General features: G+C 48.7%; 1 protein-coding gene across 33 annotated transcripts in view; it reads right to left on the reverse strand.

Moving 5' to 3' along the window:
• Positions 1 to 1,217: 1,217 nt before the first annotated feature.
• The window catches only part of LOC133123876 (protocadherin gamma-A11-like), a 165,017-nt gene continuing 151,548 nt past the window's right edge, over positions 1,218 to 14,686 (reverse strand). For 19 of the 33 annotated variants that reach the window (XM_061234562.1, XM_061234561.1, XM_061234554.1 and 16 more), the window contains exons 2-4: positions 12,132 to 12,190; positions 8,167 to 8,264; positions 1,218 to 4,342 (exon numbers count right to left, since the gene is read on the reverse strand). In XM_061234562.1, the coding sequence (XP_061090546.1) occupies positions 4,050 to 4,342; positions 8,167 to 8,264; positions 12,132 to 12,190 (450 nt within the window). In that variant the 3' untranslated portion in view covers positions 1,218 to 4,049. Of the gene's footprint in view, positions 4,343 to 8,166; positions 8,265 to 11,029; positions 11,084 to 12,131; positions 12,191 to 14,686 lie in introns of all 33 variants that reach the window. The other 14 variants (XM_061234552.1, XM_061234551.1, XM_061234542.1 and 11 more) reach the window with 1 other exon arrangement.

The raw sequence follows: 14,686 nt of genomic DNA on the forward strand, positions 1-14,686 counted from the left end.
CATATTCTTCAGTTTATTTTCTCTGTATCTATTCACTCATACATGAAGTATGAAGAAGGAGTGAGAGGCCAATGGAAACAATAATATAATCATTCTATTTTAGAATCTATATTATGTAAATATATACAGTCTGAGCTAATGCTGAAGTTCACTGAATTCTGCAACACCACCTCCGCCATGTTCCTCATGAAACTGTCTCTTCGTGTCTCCTTAGTGCCCCCTCCAAAATATAAATTTAGCTCCTCTTGTTGTGTATTTGTATTTGCAAACAGAGATAATAATCACAAGGTCTTATTACACAAATATCAATGAATCCCTAGGTGTAATGTGCATTTCATTCTTGATGCAAATGAAATATTCAAATATGCATGTGTGTGAGACAAAGCCCTACACAGTGAAAGTCTTCATTCAGCCTATGAACATTGTTTCATAGTCACTGAGGTTCAAATTATCTGCCTTACACAAACAATTCCGCTCTGTGAAATAGGCCCCAGGTGCGGAAAATTAGGGTTGAAATGAAAACCAAGATCTTCTGAAACAAGGTGGGGTTGCCAAGACCAGCAATCACCAAATCTGAACCTCAAATCCAAGCCCAGCCCTGGTTTTCTTTTCTCCCAGCTAAGTAACTGAAGAATGATTAGCACTGTCTTCACACCTGACTCCCAGGTAATGGGATGGTGGAAAACCATCAGCTCCCAGGGATCATCATGATTTGATGATCCCTGGCCTAAACCCTTTACGTATGTGTTAAAGCATCCATCCATCCATCCATTATCTGAACCCGCTTATCCCGATCAGGGTCGCAGGGGGGCTGGAGCCTATCCCAGCATACATTGGGCGAAAGGCAGGAATACACCCTGGACAGGTCGCCAGTCCATCGCAGGGCACACGCACCATTCACTCACACACTCATGCCACGGGCAATTTAGACTCTCCAATCGGCCTAACCTGCATGTCTTTGGACTGTGGGAGGAAACCGGAGTACCCGGAGGAAACCCACGCAGACACGGGGAGAACATGCAAACTCCGCACAGAGAGGCCCCGGCCGACGGGGATTCAAACCTAGGACCTCCTTGCTGTGAGGCTGTGTTAAAGCATGAGCATGCTAAATGCTGAAATGTAAATCTAAAAGCACAATTCACCATTTTCTCCTCCTGGATGTTCAACCTTTAGAAAATAAACTGGTAAAATATGGCAAAAAACAGGCAACAAGTATATTCATGATTTCAGAAGAACCTTTTATTTGAAATGTCAGTGTACAAGAGAAAATATAACAGCAATATAAATATTAGCATATAAAATAATAGAGTAACACATGAGCACTGATCTATTTTTATAAGAAAAGTATTACAGCAGAATATAGGAGTGTAAGTGATGAGCAGACACAGATATATGGGTTTATATGGGCATTCCAGCAGCATAGGCACACAAAGAGAATCACAAACACATAAAAAAGGAGAATGGATAGAAACTCTTGTATTATTATTGTTTTTTTTTGCCTTTTACTTTTTAAGCACAGAGTGACAAAACAGAAAAACACAGTTCACAAGTTTCCTACTCTACATTTGTGTTTATCTTCTTAAAGTCTTAAAGTTAACTTTTATTTACACTCAGGAATAGTCAGCCATCTTGGTGCTTTACTTACTACATGACTACACTTATTTTGAAGAACATTTCATTTCATTTTTTTTTTTTTAAGTTTTCTTTTTTTTTTTCTGAAAAATATGCAACACATTCCAGTAGTAAGCCACGAGAAAGTGGCTTTAATTTTGAATCTTGTTTCAAACGTGGTCCGTACAGACGGCTGGTTCTTAAACATGGGTCTTATTTACATTTGAACAGAGTGGTAATACAGAAGTGGATAGGACGGGAGGGGTTTTTGGGTCAGTGCAGATTGCGAAACTGCCTTCATTTATTGTGAATAATTTTTCCTTCCTTGGCTTTCTTACCCTGGTCCAACATTGGTCTAAGCCCTGCCACACCGGGTCCAGACCAGTTCCCCTTCCCGTGTGACCTTCATCTAAGACCTAAATAACCAGCTCTCATGTACTTGAGGGGCGGTGGGATTGGAGCTGTAAGGCATCGATCTGTATTTTTGAAGCCTTTTGAAGCTGTCTGTCTGCAGCTCCTGGGGGGGGGGAAGGGGTGTTTTGTTGTGAGTCAGTCTTCACCTGCAAGGGCCCAGACTGCCCGGCTGCTACTGCTGCCACAGGCTCAACAAGCAAGAGAGGTCATATCGCTTACAAGTGGTTTCCGGAGAGTTCCGAATGCAACTAAACCCTAATGGCCATCTAAACCCTGGCTCATAGTGAAGACCCAGAAGTCTTTGTAACCAGCAGCGCTTTTGTTCTGATCCAGCATCAATGGACCCTCTGACCTGGGTTCAACGACAATCCATTAATCAGTTACATAAGTAACCATACTTCAATGACATTTCAGTGATTAATCATTTACTTAAGTAACAAAATGCCTCACTTCAACAAGAATCCAGCAACCAATGAGCTTAATGAGCCACTACTTACATTTAAACTACGGTCCTGGAGTCAGGAATGCAAACACACAAGTTACTATTGAATTACAGATAATGGGCCTACATTTTGGATTAGAAGCAAAGCTATGACTGTGATCGCTATGAAACCCAGGTCTGATGTGGTACTACGACCCCTGACCTCTGAACTCTGGACTGACCACATCCTGTACTTTCAGGAAGTACCCATGAGCCACAGCCCAGCCCCCTTTCTGACAGCCTCAACTCTGACCCCTGACCCCTCCCTCCAAGTGTCCAGGGGCGGGGCTACACTCAGGAAGCTGCCGGCTCATGCGGTGCAGGCTTGTGGGCGGGGCAGGGTGGCGAGGTAAGAAACAGCGCATTCTCATGATTGGACAGAAAGGGGAGTGTGGGGGGGAGTGGTTTTCGGCAGGGCACATGCAGCAAGCTACCACAGAGAACGGCGGACTCCCTCATCGCTGTGGTCTGCACACCTGGACGCCCACCTGATTGGCGTGTCTCTGCAGTGGGCGGAGCCAAACAGCACTGTGCCACAGCGGAGCCTGGGAATGCCGTGGTACCGGTACAAAATTCCCCAAAACCCTACCACAGAATTCCCACCTCATTGCGGTGGAACAACACTGTACAAACATTTGACTTCGTGTCTTGGCCTCGATGACTGTTGGCTAATTTGCTCTGAGCACCTTGAGTTCGAGTCGGTCATACAAGCAGGTACAGAAAAAAATCTTTTGTTTTTCCGTTAACAATGCAGAACTTGAAAAGTCAAATTTTCGCTACGTCAAAAAGTCGTATGCTACAAACGCATTAGTTTATTTTTTTCCGAGAAGACTGGAGACATTCTCCGAATGCGATGCATAGTTTCACTTCTGTGGTCTCACGTCTAGTTTAAGGACGGCTCATGCAAAATTACCTGCCTGTATCTAAGAACTACTGCAAAGATTATCAAAGCTGTTCTAAGAAACTTAACTCAAAACTAGTGTCATTCTTGTCACCACTAGAAGTGTCTATTTTGCATTTTGAAGAAACAAAAAGTCAACATGACACGTATTAAGTAAAATGATTAATAGCCATTCTAATACTATGTTAAAGGGCAGAGCCCTGCCCTTAAAATCACTGTTCAGTTACATCTTTTGAACATTACCTCTGTAGAATCCATCCGGATTCAAAGACATCAAATATTTCATCATTAACAATCTTCCCCCCTCTTTTCCCCTACAGAAAAAATCAAGGATCAATACCAAAAATCTAACCAAGTTTGTGTTATATTCAGACAGCAAGATATATCCACACTACTAACACAGGCTTTGAAAAATATGTTAGAGGAAAAAAAAACAAAAAAATTAGCAAAATAAATCCAAGAAAATAAAAGTTAAAAGACACGTATGCTCACCACGGCACCACTTTGCGAACGTTCAGACTGATATAGCAAACGAGAGAGAAAGCGTAGCATTCCTAGCGGGGGGTGGGGGGGGTGGTGACGGTATCGGGCGCGCGGCTATCGCGTCGTTATCGTGTGGGGGGCCCGCGACCCGCCGGCTCTTTACTTCTTGTCCTTCTTGGCGGACTTCTTCTTGCTGGCGGGGGTCTGGGCGGCCTTGGGGGCCTCGACCTGCTGCGGGGGCTGGGGCAGGGCGGGCTGGGGGGGCATCTGCTGCTGCTGCTGCTGCTGCTGCTGCTGCTGCTGCTGCTGATTGGCCGTCAGCGTGGCGGTGCTGCCCGGGATGTACACGTTCTGCCGGTAGTCGGGCACGTGCTGCAGGGTGAACTGGGGGCTGTAGCGGGTGCTCAATCCCATGGTGCCGGGGCCCAGCGTAGCGGTCGCCTCACTCACCTCTGAGGGAGGGAAGAGGGGGAGAGAGAGGGAGAGGGATGAGGGAGGGAGAGAGAGGGAGAGAGGGATGAGAGAGGGAGAGAGGGAGGGATGAGGGAGGGACAGAGGGAGAGAGGGATGAGAGAGGGAGGGATGAGGGAGGGAGAGAGGGAAGGAGTGGGGGAGAGAGGGATGAGGGAGGAAGAGGGGAAGAGATGGAAGAGGGATGAGGGAGGGGGATGGAAAAGGAGATAGGAAAACACATGAGAACAATACTTTATAACTCAGATACGTTGAGTTTGAGTTGGTCACACAAGCTAAACAAAAAACGTAATTGGATTTTTTTTTCTGCTAACAATGCGGTCCAATTTTTTGCCGTGTCAAAAGGTCAATGCTACAAAAGGATTTTCATTTGTTTTTTTCGAGCAGATTTGGAGAAATTCTCCAAAGGAGAAAGGAAGAGGGAGGAAGAGGGGGAAAGAGAGAGATGGAGTGAAAATGAAAGAGGGAAACCGATGTTATCCACCTCAATGTTTCTAGAAAGTTGTATTGGCTACCATTGGCTACCATTTGGCAAATGTATAATGCCACTGAATGTAATGTGGTCCTGTTGTGTTTTTGTTGTAAACAATTTAAAAAAAATCTTGACCACAAAAAAAAAAACCCATCTATACAGTATGTTTGACCGAATTAAATCACTGCCTCACCTTTCACCACTCAAAGAGATTAATAACCTGGAACTGCATTAAGAGCTTGTGAGGATTACTGTTGTTGTTCAGTTTTGTTTTCTATGGCCTGGACTGAGTGAAGCTCAATAGCGAGTCGAGCATGATTCATCCTCCTCCCCCCGAACAACTCCGTTCTGTTCCTGCACTAAATGAACCAGCAGGGAGGGGGAGGGGGTGGTTGTGTCGCACATGCCTGAATTACTGAGTGGAAATGTAGCTGTGTTCTGGGTAACCACATTAGGCCCAGATCCCTCCTTTATCTTTAGGTGTGAGAGTTAGCCTTCATTTAACCAGGAATCTCCACTCAACTGCGTTCTGACTCAGGGACCAGTGTGAGGGAGGGGGCAGCCATTTTATGAGGAGATCAGCAAGAGAGAGAGAGAGAGAGAGAGAGAGAGAGAGAGAGAGAGAGAGGCTAACCAAGCTACGTGCAGCTGGTTGGGTTTGGGAAGGGGGGAGAAGGACAGAAACAGCAGAGGGAGGAGAGAACTCGGTGCCAAATCTACTATGGCTCGCTGACAACTCATTATCGTTCTCCTCATGTTCGCTGTGCGACTGTGCGTGTGTGCGCGAGCCAGCAGGGGCGGCTTCCAGCAATTTTAGGGGAGAAACTTCCGCGTGAATAAATGAGTTTCTGATGCCACAGGCCCTCCATGTGCAACCCCAGCACGAGCCACACGTCAGTCCAGCGACTGAAATAACAACGATTGTCCCACAGCACCCATAAATCCCCCATTATCCATTCATAATTCAGACATTATCCAGACAATAGGCAGAAGCACTTCATTCCACTGGACAGCAGCCCAGCCCCTAATCTCAAGCCTGGTTCTGCCCACCCTGCACTTCTGCTCACTAGCCCTGCATTTCCGCTAACCAGCCCTGCACTTCTGCTAACCAGCCCTGCATTTCTGCTAACCAGCCCTGCACTTCTGCTAACCAGCCCTGCACTTCTGCTATCCCGCCCTGCACTTCTGCTAACCAGCCCTGCACTTCTGCTATCCCGCCCTGCACTTCTGATAACCAGCCCTGCACTTCTGATAACCAGCCCTGCACTTCTGCTAACCAGCCCTGCATTCCCGCTAACCAGCACTGCATTCCCGCTAACCAGCCCTGCATTCCCGCTAACCAGCCCTGCATTTCCGCTAACCAGCCCTGCATTTCCGCTAACCAGCCCTGACGTGCACTTCTGCTAACCCGCCCTGCACTTCTGATAACCAGCCCTGCACTTCTGCTATCCCGCCCTGCACTTCTGATAACCAGCCCTGCACTTCTGATAACCAGCCCTGCACTTCTGCTATCCCGCCCTGCACTTCTGCTAACCAGCCCTGCATTCCCGCTAACCAGCCCTGCACTTCTGCTAACCAGCCCTGCATTCCCGCTAACCAGCCCTGACGTGCACTTCTGCTAACCCGCCCTGCACTTCTGCTAACCAGCCCTGCATTCCCGCTAACCTGACGTGCATATCTGCTAACCCACCCTGCATTTAGGCTAACACGCCCCTGCATTCCTGCGAACACACCCTGGCTGCATGTGTGCCCTTCAAATGAGACTTTCTGTTACATTCCGCTGAACAACTGCTTAATCTGGTCCAACGACCCCAAACTATGTTCATCTGTGTATGAACGAGAAGGACTACTGGGAAGAATGGTCCTGCCATCTGTTATAAAGACATCCCACCTTTAGATACAGAAAACAATTCCTGAATCTTGCTGAATTGTCATCACTGTTTTGGAGAGACCAAAGCAGCCAGATGGCAGATAATTATTATGCTGATTACATGCAGATCTGATGTACAGACCAGGGGGGTCGATTTAGTGTGAATTATTCTGTGAGAAAACAAGGGTGCTATCTAGCAAAGGGAAAGTGCCGAAAAAGTCTAGAACTTTCTATATAGTATCGTTGCAGACATTGTCAGCCACATTGTTCCATGTAGTTGCCTGTCTGACCTAGGCACTATCTGACCCGCAGCTGAGGTGTGTGTGAGTGAAAATGTGGCATCAGGTCATAGGGGGCTGAGAGAGAGGTATCCTGGGTCCCCACAATGTGGGGTTTTACAGAGAGAGTTTATCCTGGGTCCCCACATTGTGGGGCTTTACAGAGAGAGGGTATCCTGGGTCCCCACATTGTGGGGCTTTACAGAGAGAGGTATCCTGAGTCCTCACACTGTGGGCTTTTACAGAGAGAGTTTATCCTGGGTCCCCACATTGTGGGGCTTTACAGAGAGAGTTTATCCTGGGTCCCCACATTGTGGGGTTTTACAGAGAGAGTTTATACTGGGTCCCCACATTGTGGGGTTTTACAGAGAGAGTTTATACTGGGTCCCCACATTGTGGGGCTTTACAGAGAGAGGTATCCTGAGTCCTCACACTGTGGGCTTTTACAGAGAGAGTGCACGCCGTGTCTTCACAGCGTGGGGTTTTACAGACCGAGTGCGGGTCTCTGATCTCTCACACGCAGGCACCTGGCGGGAGACCTGGGCTGCTCTGATCGCCGGGGGAAACCGCGGTTTTAACCGCGGAGCGTTCATCTGCAGCTGCGCCGCCCTGGAGACAAAGCGCGCCCTTGTCCTGCGCCCATCTCTCCCGCTCCGAATCTCAGCCTGCGATGTGGTGGAGTGTGGACTCTCTCCCCAAACTCAAACCTCCCTCTTCCTCTCCCTGTGCATCTGCTCTGCCCCCTCCCCCCCCCCCCCCCCCCCCGCCCCGCTCTCTATCCCGCTCCATCTCTCTCCCTTCCGAACACTGCAGCAGAACACTCAATCTCTTTTTATGGGAACAGAACTGCATTGATGTTATTAGCCCTGCTGCTGTCAGCTGCACCAGCACACGCTACACAAAAGAACAGGAATCTCTCTCTATCCATCCATCCTCCTGTGCCTTTCTCTCCGTCACTCTCTCCTCGCGGGGTCTGCGTCTGCTAGCAAAGACCTAGATAGAGAGGAGGGGGTGGACTTAAAGAGATGGAGAGAGCGGGGGACAGACGAAAGGATTAAAGAGAAGGTGGAACGGCAGAGATAAGAGACGGTAGAACGAGCGATGGAAGGAAGAGGAGAATCAGAAATGAAAAGGAAAGGGAGACGGGGGAAAGACGGAAAAGGAAGAAGGGAGATGTTCTCTTACCGTTCGCGGCGGCCATCAGGGCCTGGAGCTGTTCGGCCTCGGTGGGGGGGTTGGGCCATGGTCCCGTTCCTACGGCAGCCTCGGGTGGGGGGGCGGCCCTGGGGGGAAACAGAGAGGGGGGGGGGTTAACAGCGTGCCGCATCAGCAGAGGGGCACCTTCTCCTCTTATGTCAGCGGCAGTGGCGGCCATTTTGTGATACAGAGGAGAAGCTGAGGCTCGATTAGAGTGCAGGTGGAAGTTCCTCTTAGGTGCTGATCTGAAGTCATCTCAGAATAAACTATTTCATAGTGTATTCTCTAATACACCAGACACACTCAGTAAAGTGTAGAAAAGTATTTGAATCCAAAACAGTTAAGTATTTGACGGAGGGTCTGGTTAGGAAGGGTAGGTATCGACAGTCCTGAAGCAGTTTGAATTCCCCTGACTCCAGGCCTGTAGGCAGGCAGGGGCTCTGTGTGATTGTGTGCCTGTTCTCAAAGGCAGGTGAGATGTGTTTATCAGCAGCTGCTGACTTTTGTTATGAAAAGACAGTGGCAGGGCGGGGTCACCTAGGGGCTAAAACAGAGCTCCACAGAACAGCTGTTTATCCAGCTTTATAAAGATAGTACGACAGGTGTGTCCTTTGTGAGAGTACAGCACTCTCAGCCTTTGGAGAGAGTAAACACACTCACACACACCCACATACAGGTATACACACTCACACACAGCCATACATACACCCACATACAGTGCAGTCTAAGTATTCGGACAGTGATACAATTTCTGTTCTTTTGGCTCTGTACTCCAGCACATTGGAATTGAAATGTGAAATGTTAAACAATGAATATGAGGTCAAAGTGGAGTCAGTCTGTGATTTGAAGGTATTGGGTGATCCATGAAGGAATTTTTATTCAGTCTCCCTGTTTTAGGGGACCAAAAGTAATTGGACAGTTGCCCTGTCAGCTGTTTCTGATTAGTCAAATGTATTCAATCGCTTCCTTAGTGCAGGTATAAGAAAGCTTTCGGTATCTACTCTTGATTCTAGGCTTTTGATTGTCTTTGGAGTCTGTTACTGACATTTGTCTACACGAGGACCAGAATTGAGTCAAAGAAAGTCATTTCAAATCTAATGTGCTGGAGTACAGAGCAAAAAGAACAGAACTTGTACCACTGTCCCATTACTTACAAACTGTACATGCGCACACAAAATAACACTCCCAAAGAGCAACCCCATCTGCAACGCATTCACCTTCAAAGGCGTGAGCGTGTGTAACAATGCACACAATTTGTATCCAGGCGGAAAAAGAAAGGGGCAGAAACTGCAGCCGTTCTCAATTATGTAGCGACCTAATTACCGCTAAGGACCGCGGGAGGGCTGTGCCTTTCAGACGGACGTACTCTGTCCTATTAAATCTGCCCTGTATTAACCTCCGAGTTCCTAAATTGGCACATAAGGAGTTAACGGCGGCTCCGCACAGCGACAGTTTCCTGAGTTATACGAGCCTCCATAAAACAACACGCTTCCTTTGGTCTGCGGCCTTTGAACACAATTAAACCCGGGTCCGAACAGAGCCGCCCAGCTGAATGGAGGGGAGGGGGGGGGGGGGGGGGGTATAAAATAAAGGGGTTGGATGGGGGAGAGCTCGGCAGAACCGCACACAGGCGGAGAATCGGCGGAGCGGGTCTCTCTTATCCGCGCGGAGACCGGGTCACGGTCCAGCTGCTTTCGCAGAGGAGGCCCGGGGGGAGGAAGCGGTCGCCCCACTTCCTGCTCGTTACGGTATCCCCCCCCTCAGAGACCGCTTAGCTGCACTTCCCACTTCCTGTGACCGCAGAGACCACAGGACGAGGAGGGGGGCCGCGACATTTCCACGCCCCGGTGCCAGCGGGGAGATCGCCATCTCAGCTCCCGAAAAAAAGTCCACCAGCGTGGACTGAATGGGGTGGGTGTGGCTTCTTATCAGTGAGATGATGGGCAAAAGAATGAAATGGCTTGGATGTGCGTCGGTGGCAAAACCACCGTAGTCTAACCAACACCCACAACCTCATGTGTGTCGGAGGTAAGATTCTGTAAAGACTCTGACCCCATGAATGTACATTTTCTGTGCCCTGCTTAAAACAACAGCTCAAGCTAGGCTTTAGCTGGTAGTTGGTTGGGCAGTTATACCAGCTCTATACTCAACATGGTTGACAAGCTCAAGGTATGTTTTGAAGCAGCTGGTGGCTGGTATTTCAAGCTGGTGATAGCTAGATTTAAACCAGGGTGCTTTATCCCATAAGAATGGCTTCACTCCCACAAGACCCCTGCTGATCATAATTAAGAATTCAGGAGAATGAAAATGGATGCCCAATGCGCCACTGTCACTCAAATTTGTCATGGAAACCGTGAGCACACCTGTGTGTGCCCTGTTGTGTGTGTTGAGCACTGGGCACACGTACGGTGCAGACTAACCACACCTGCGACATGCACCAACAAGCCGGAAGCACACACTGAGCATGCTCGCAGCAGACAGACGGTAAAGTGTATTAGCACCCAGTTTTATTAGTCAATTGCTCGAAGCCAGTTTTACAATATGAAAACCTTGTATGAGTGACATGCAAGAGGCCTGCGATTAAGCCCACAAACAGGTTTGATTAACAAGCGATATAAACCGGGCCGACATCCTTCGCTGAGAGGACTTGGTCTACTATGACAGACTACCACAGATACGTGTACGCACAGACACAGATAGGGCCTGCAAAACAGCAAGCACTGAAGCCAGCTAGACTACAGGGACAATACTCACACACCGCACCACAGCCTAGAGAACATGACCTACATACAGCTCCGGAGCAGAGCTAAGCACAGCTAAAGCTACTGCAGCACAACCCCCACAACAATACCTCGCTTTCCCATACGGCGTCCATCTTATCTGCGTCGTGTTGTACTTGTGCGGACTGAAACACAGAGAGGTCATTCAGCCAAGCCGCACTCAGTCTGGACAGGACGGCCCGCGGGCTCGTTTTTACTGCGTCTCTACGGGTCTCTATGGCGACCGGCTCAGCGGGGGAGGGAGGGGGGGGGGAGAGAGGGAGGGGGGGGTCTGCACTGTGGCTGTGGTCAGTCCTTAAACCTCACAATCAGGATGAGTCATCTTTAAAAGGCAGCTTTTTTAAAAGCAGCACAAGGGGCCTCTTTTTAAAGGGGTGCTTTAGGAATTCCGAGCTCCCAGCTGAATGTGCCGGGAATCTGGCCGCGGCCGGTGGAAGCGTCGGAATAATTATCCGCGCCGGGAACAAGGGCAGCGATCTCATCTCCATTCCGCTCACTGCTGCAGGAGCTGGGATTAGCATCACTCAAGGGCGAGCTCGAGGAGGGAGGGGGGGGGAGAGACCAATCAATCACAGCCCTGACCTGCCAGTGGGCAGGGCCATGTGCGGGAGGTTTACCTCTCCCCTCCGCACGCTCTTATTTTGATACACCGTTCACTCCGGCCATTTCATTTACAAATGATAAACTGACGTGCTGCGAATACAGCACATGATGTGGAGTGGGCGGTGGGGACGGAGAAAGGGCAGGAACGGGCTCTTCCCCCGAGCTCAGCGTTCCGGTGCTTTCCGCAGACGCAGCGTGAATACGGAGCAGCCGGGAACGCGGGGTCTGACCGCCGCACTGAATCAGTGCCGTGCGAACGCCCGCAGGGTTTCGGGTAAAGGACGCGCTCCCGCTCTGCGTTCCCGCTCTGCGTTCCCGCTCTGCGGACAGGGACTCAGCGAAGCCGCACTGAGCTTGGGAGAGTGTGGCGCTGCAGGCGTTGATATCTGCAGTCTGAGAGCTCCACTGCGCACACACACAGAGCTGTACACATGCTCAGCTCAATGACTGCACTCTAACAGCCACACAATACTGCACTCTTTATTCACATACCCAAGACTCAATTCTGTAGTATGCGTGTGTGTGTGTGTGTGTGTGTACGTGCACAGAGTAGAAACAGAGCTCACTCACCCACTGGTTCCAGGTCTCTGGTTCTGGGAGAAACGCCAGTCAGTGTTGGGGGGTTTTTGCTGAAATGAGAGGAGCAGAGTTTTAGTACGGGTGTTTGAGAGCTCGGTGTGTCTGTCGGTGTGTCTGTCCATCTGCTCGCCCAGCTGTCAATCCGGAGACTCATTTCCTCCTGCGTTTCCTGTGATGCCGTCATGGCTGAGGGAGAGGAAAACAGGGTAACATTTCACCAGATTCAGCGGCCATTTTGTCTCATAGCTGGGAGCACCAGGCTCAGTAAACCTTTTTAGAGCCACAACAAGCAAACAAAAACACACACACACTGCAAAAAGTGACCGTCTTAACAAGTGTTTTAGTTTTGTAATAAGACTTAAGATCTTTTTTTTAAGTAAAAATATTAGCTTATTTTAAGTTGTCTGCTTGACAAGTTACATTTTCTTATTCCATTAGCAAATCTTGAAATTAGTCAAACCGTCTTACTGGCAATATTTTGGCAAAAAAGTAAAAGAAATTGAGACTAAAGACTAAAATACTTGTTATTGTTTGGTTATGCAGTGCACGCACGCGCGCGCACGCGCACGCGCACGCGCACGCGCACGCACACGCACACGCACACGCACACGCACACGCACACGCACACGCACACGCACACGCACACGCACACGCACACGCACACACACACACCTCTCACACAAGCGAAAGGAACACTAATGAGACGGTGTGTGCTGTACAGATACAGTGTGTTCTGACATTCTGCAGATGACCTTGAAGGAGTGAGGCCAGGTTCTCCAGCCCCTAAAGGAAGTTTTCAGAGCACTATAAACAGAATGGAGTATAAATAGAAATGGAAGGTGAGTGTTTGTAAAGGCGCTTTAAAGTACGCTCCTCTTTGTTAAGCGCAGAGTGAGAGAAACACTCTGCTGCCGGCCAACACTATTAACCCAGAAAAGAGCTCTCTGGAGAGAGACAGAGAACAACAGATAAATTATTAAATTCATCCTGTCCAATACAGTCACACTTCAGCGCATCAGGTCAGAGAATTCAACACGGCTTACAAGTATTACAGCAAATACAGCTGAGAGCACTACCTGAAGGCCGGTGAATGCTGCTATGCTAGCCTGTTGGCTGCTGCATCATCCAGAATTCTTTCATCATTTGAGGCTGATGTTTGTGGTTTATTATACTGAATCTATTCATTGATAGGTCTTTAGTTTTTTGTTTTATTTTGTCATTTTGTTCCACTTTTTATTTTATTATGAATATTGAATAAGTATATTATTACATACAATAATAATAATGTCATACCCAATTAATTAACATATTGATAGTTGAATAGCTAAAAAGTCATTTCTAATCATTTAAATGCAAACCAAATAACGGGGTAAATCAGAAGTTATGCCAGACAAATCTGACGGAGGTCACGTGTGAGAGACAGACCAACGGGAGCGTTTGAGTTGGTCATGTGATCATGTTCTCTCCACACAGGCCCTGCTTTCTGGGGCAGGAGGCTGGGACTCGTGTGAAAGCCCAGAACCAGTCAGGCCCAGACGCAGATCAGCACACAAACAACTGCTCTCAGGGTCACTCACAAGGTCAAAACTCACACAGCACCCAGAAACAGGAAGACCAGTCACACACCGCACTCAGACCCTCCCGCATAACCTCATTCACAACCACAGTCTTTATATGAAGCAATTACCTCACCAGCAACACTGTGCCCAGCTCAGCCAATCACCAACTACCGCCTATTCCATCTTTATTGTGATTCACCTGAATTATGCCATGCACTCTGAGAACAGTCCATTTTCAATGATTGTGACAATAAGTATGCCATTGGTCATTTGGTTTATCATGTCGCTTAATAATCTGAATTTGATCTTGTTAAATTGTTTTTAAGAATTGCCTCATTCAACTGATGGAACCCAGACAAAGTCCATCACCCAAAATGTATTTCAACAACGGATGATGAAATAAAGGGGTCATTTTTCATCCTCTCTGCTTCGGTCTAGCTGGAGGTTTCTTCCCTCGCTGCCCCAGTCAGGCCTGCACTCTGAAGGCTTGAGCAGAGAGCTTTGTCCGCCACACCCAGAGACCCCCAGGCCAGCCCAGAGACGGAGCACTGAGGCTGGGGGAGGGGAGGGGAGGAGTGGGTCCGCGTGCTCCTTGGACAGAAGGACGCCGCTAATCACTGGAAACCCACATCTGGGCACTGCCCCCCTCCTGCGTTCGGGTCCTCGTTAACCCTTAACAGGCCACTCGTCTGACCGCTGAGGCACATTTCCGCCAATGCGCCGCACCCTGAGGAGACACGGCCGGAGCCAAACGTCACTGAGCTAAGCACTGTGTCACCTAATGTACTCACAAAAATAAAGTACAGGCACTGAGAAAACACTCTGACATCACACATCCTGTTGACCCCTGTTCCTCAAACCACGGCTCCTCCGGGGCCGAGAACTGCTGGTTTTCCCCTCTCCCTTCACCCGGCGTCAGGTGTGGAGACAGAAGACAATCAGTAGCACTATTTGTTCAGTTATTCACCCTGGGAACAAGCAAATCAG

This window comes from Conger conger, chromosome 3 (assembly GCF_963514075.1).
Source record: "Conger conger chromosome 3, fConCon1.1, whole genome shotgun sequence".
NCBI lineage: Eukaryota > Metazoa > Chordata > Actinopteri > Anguilliformes > Congridae > Conger > Conger conger.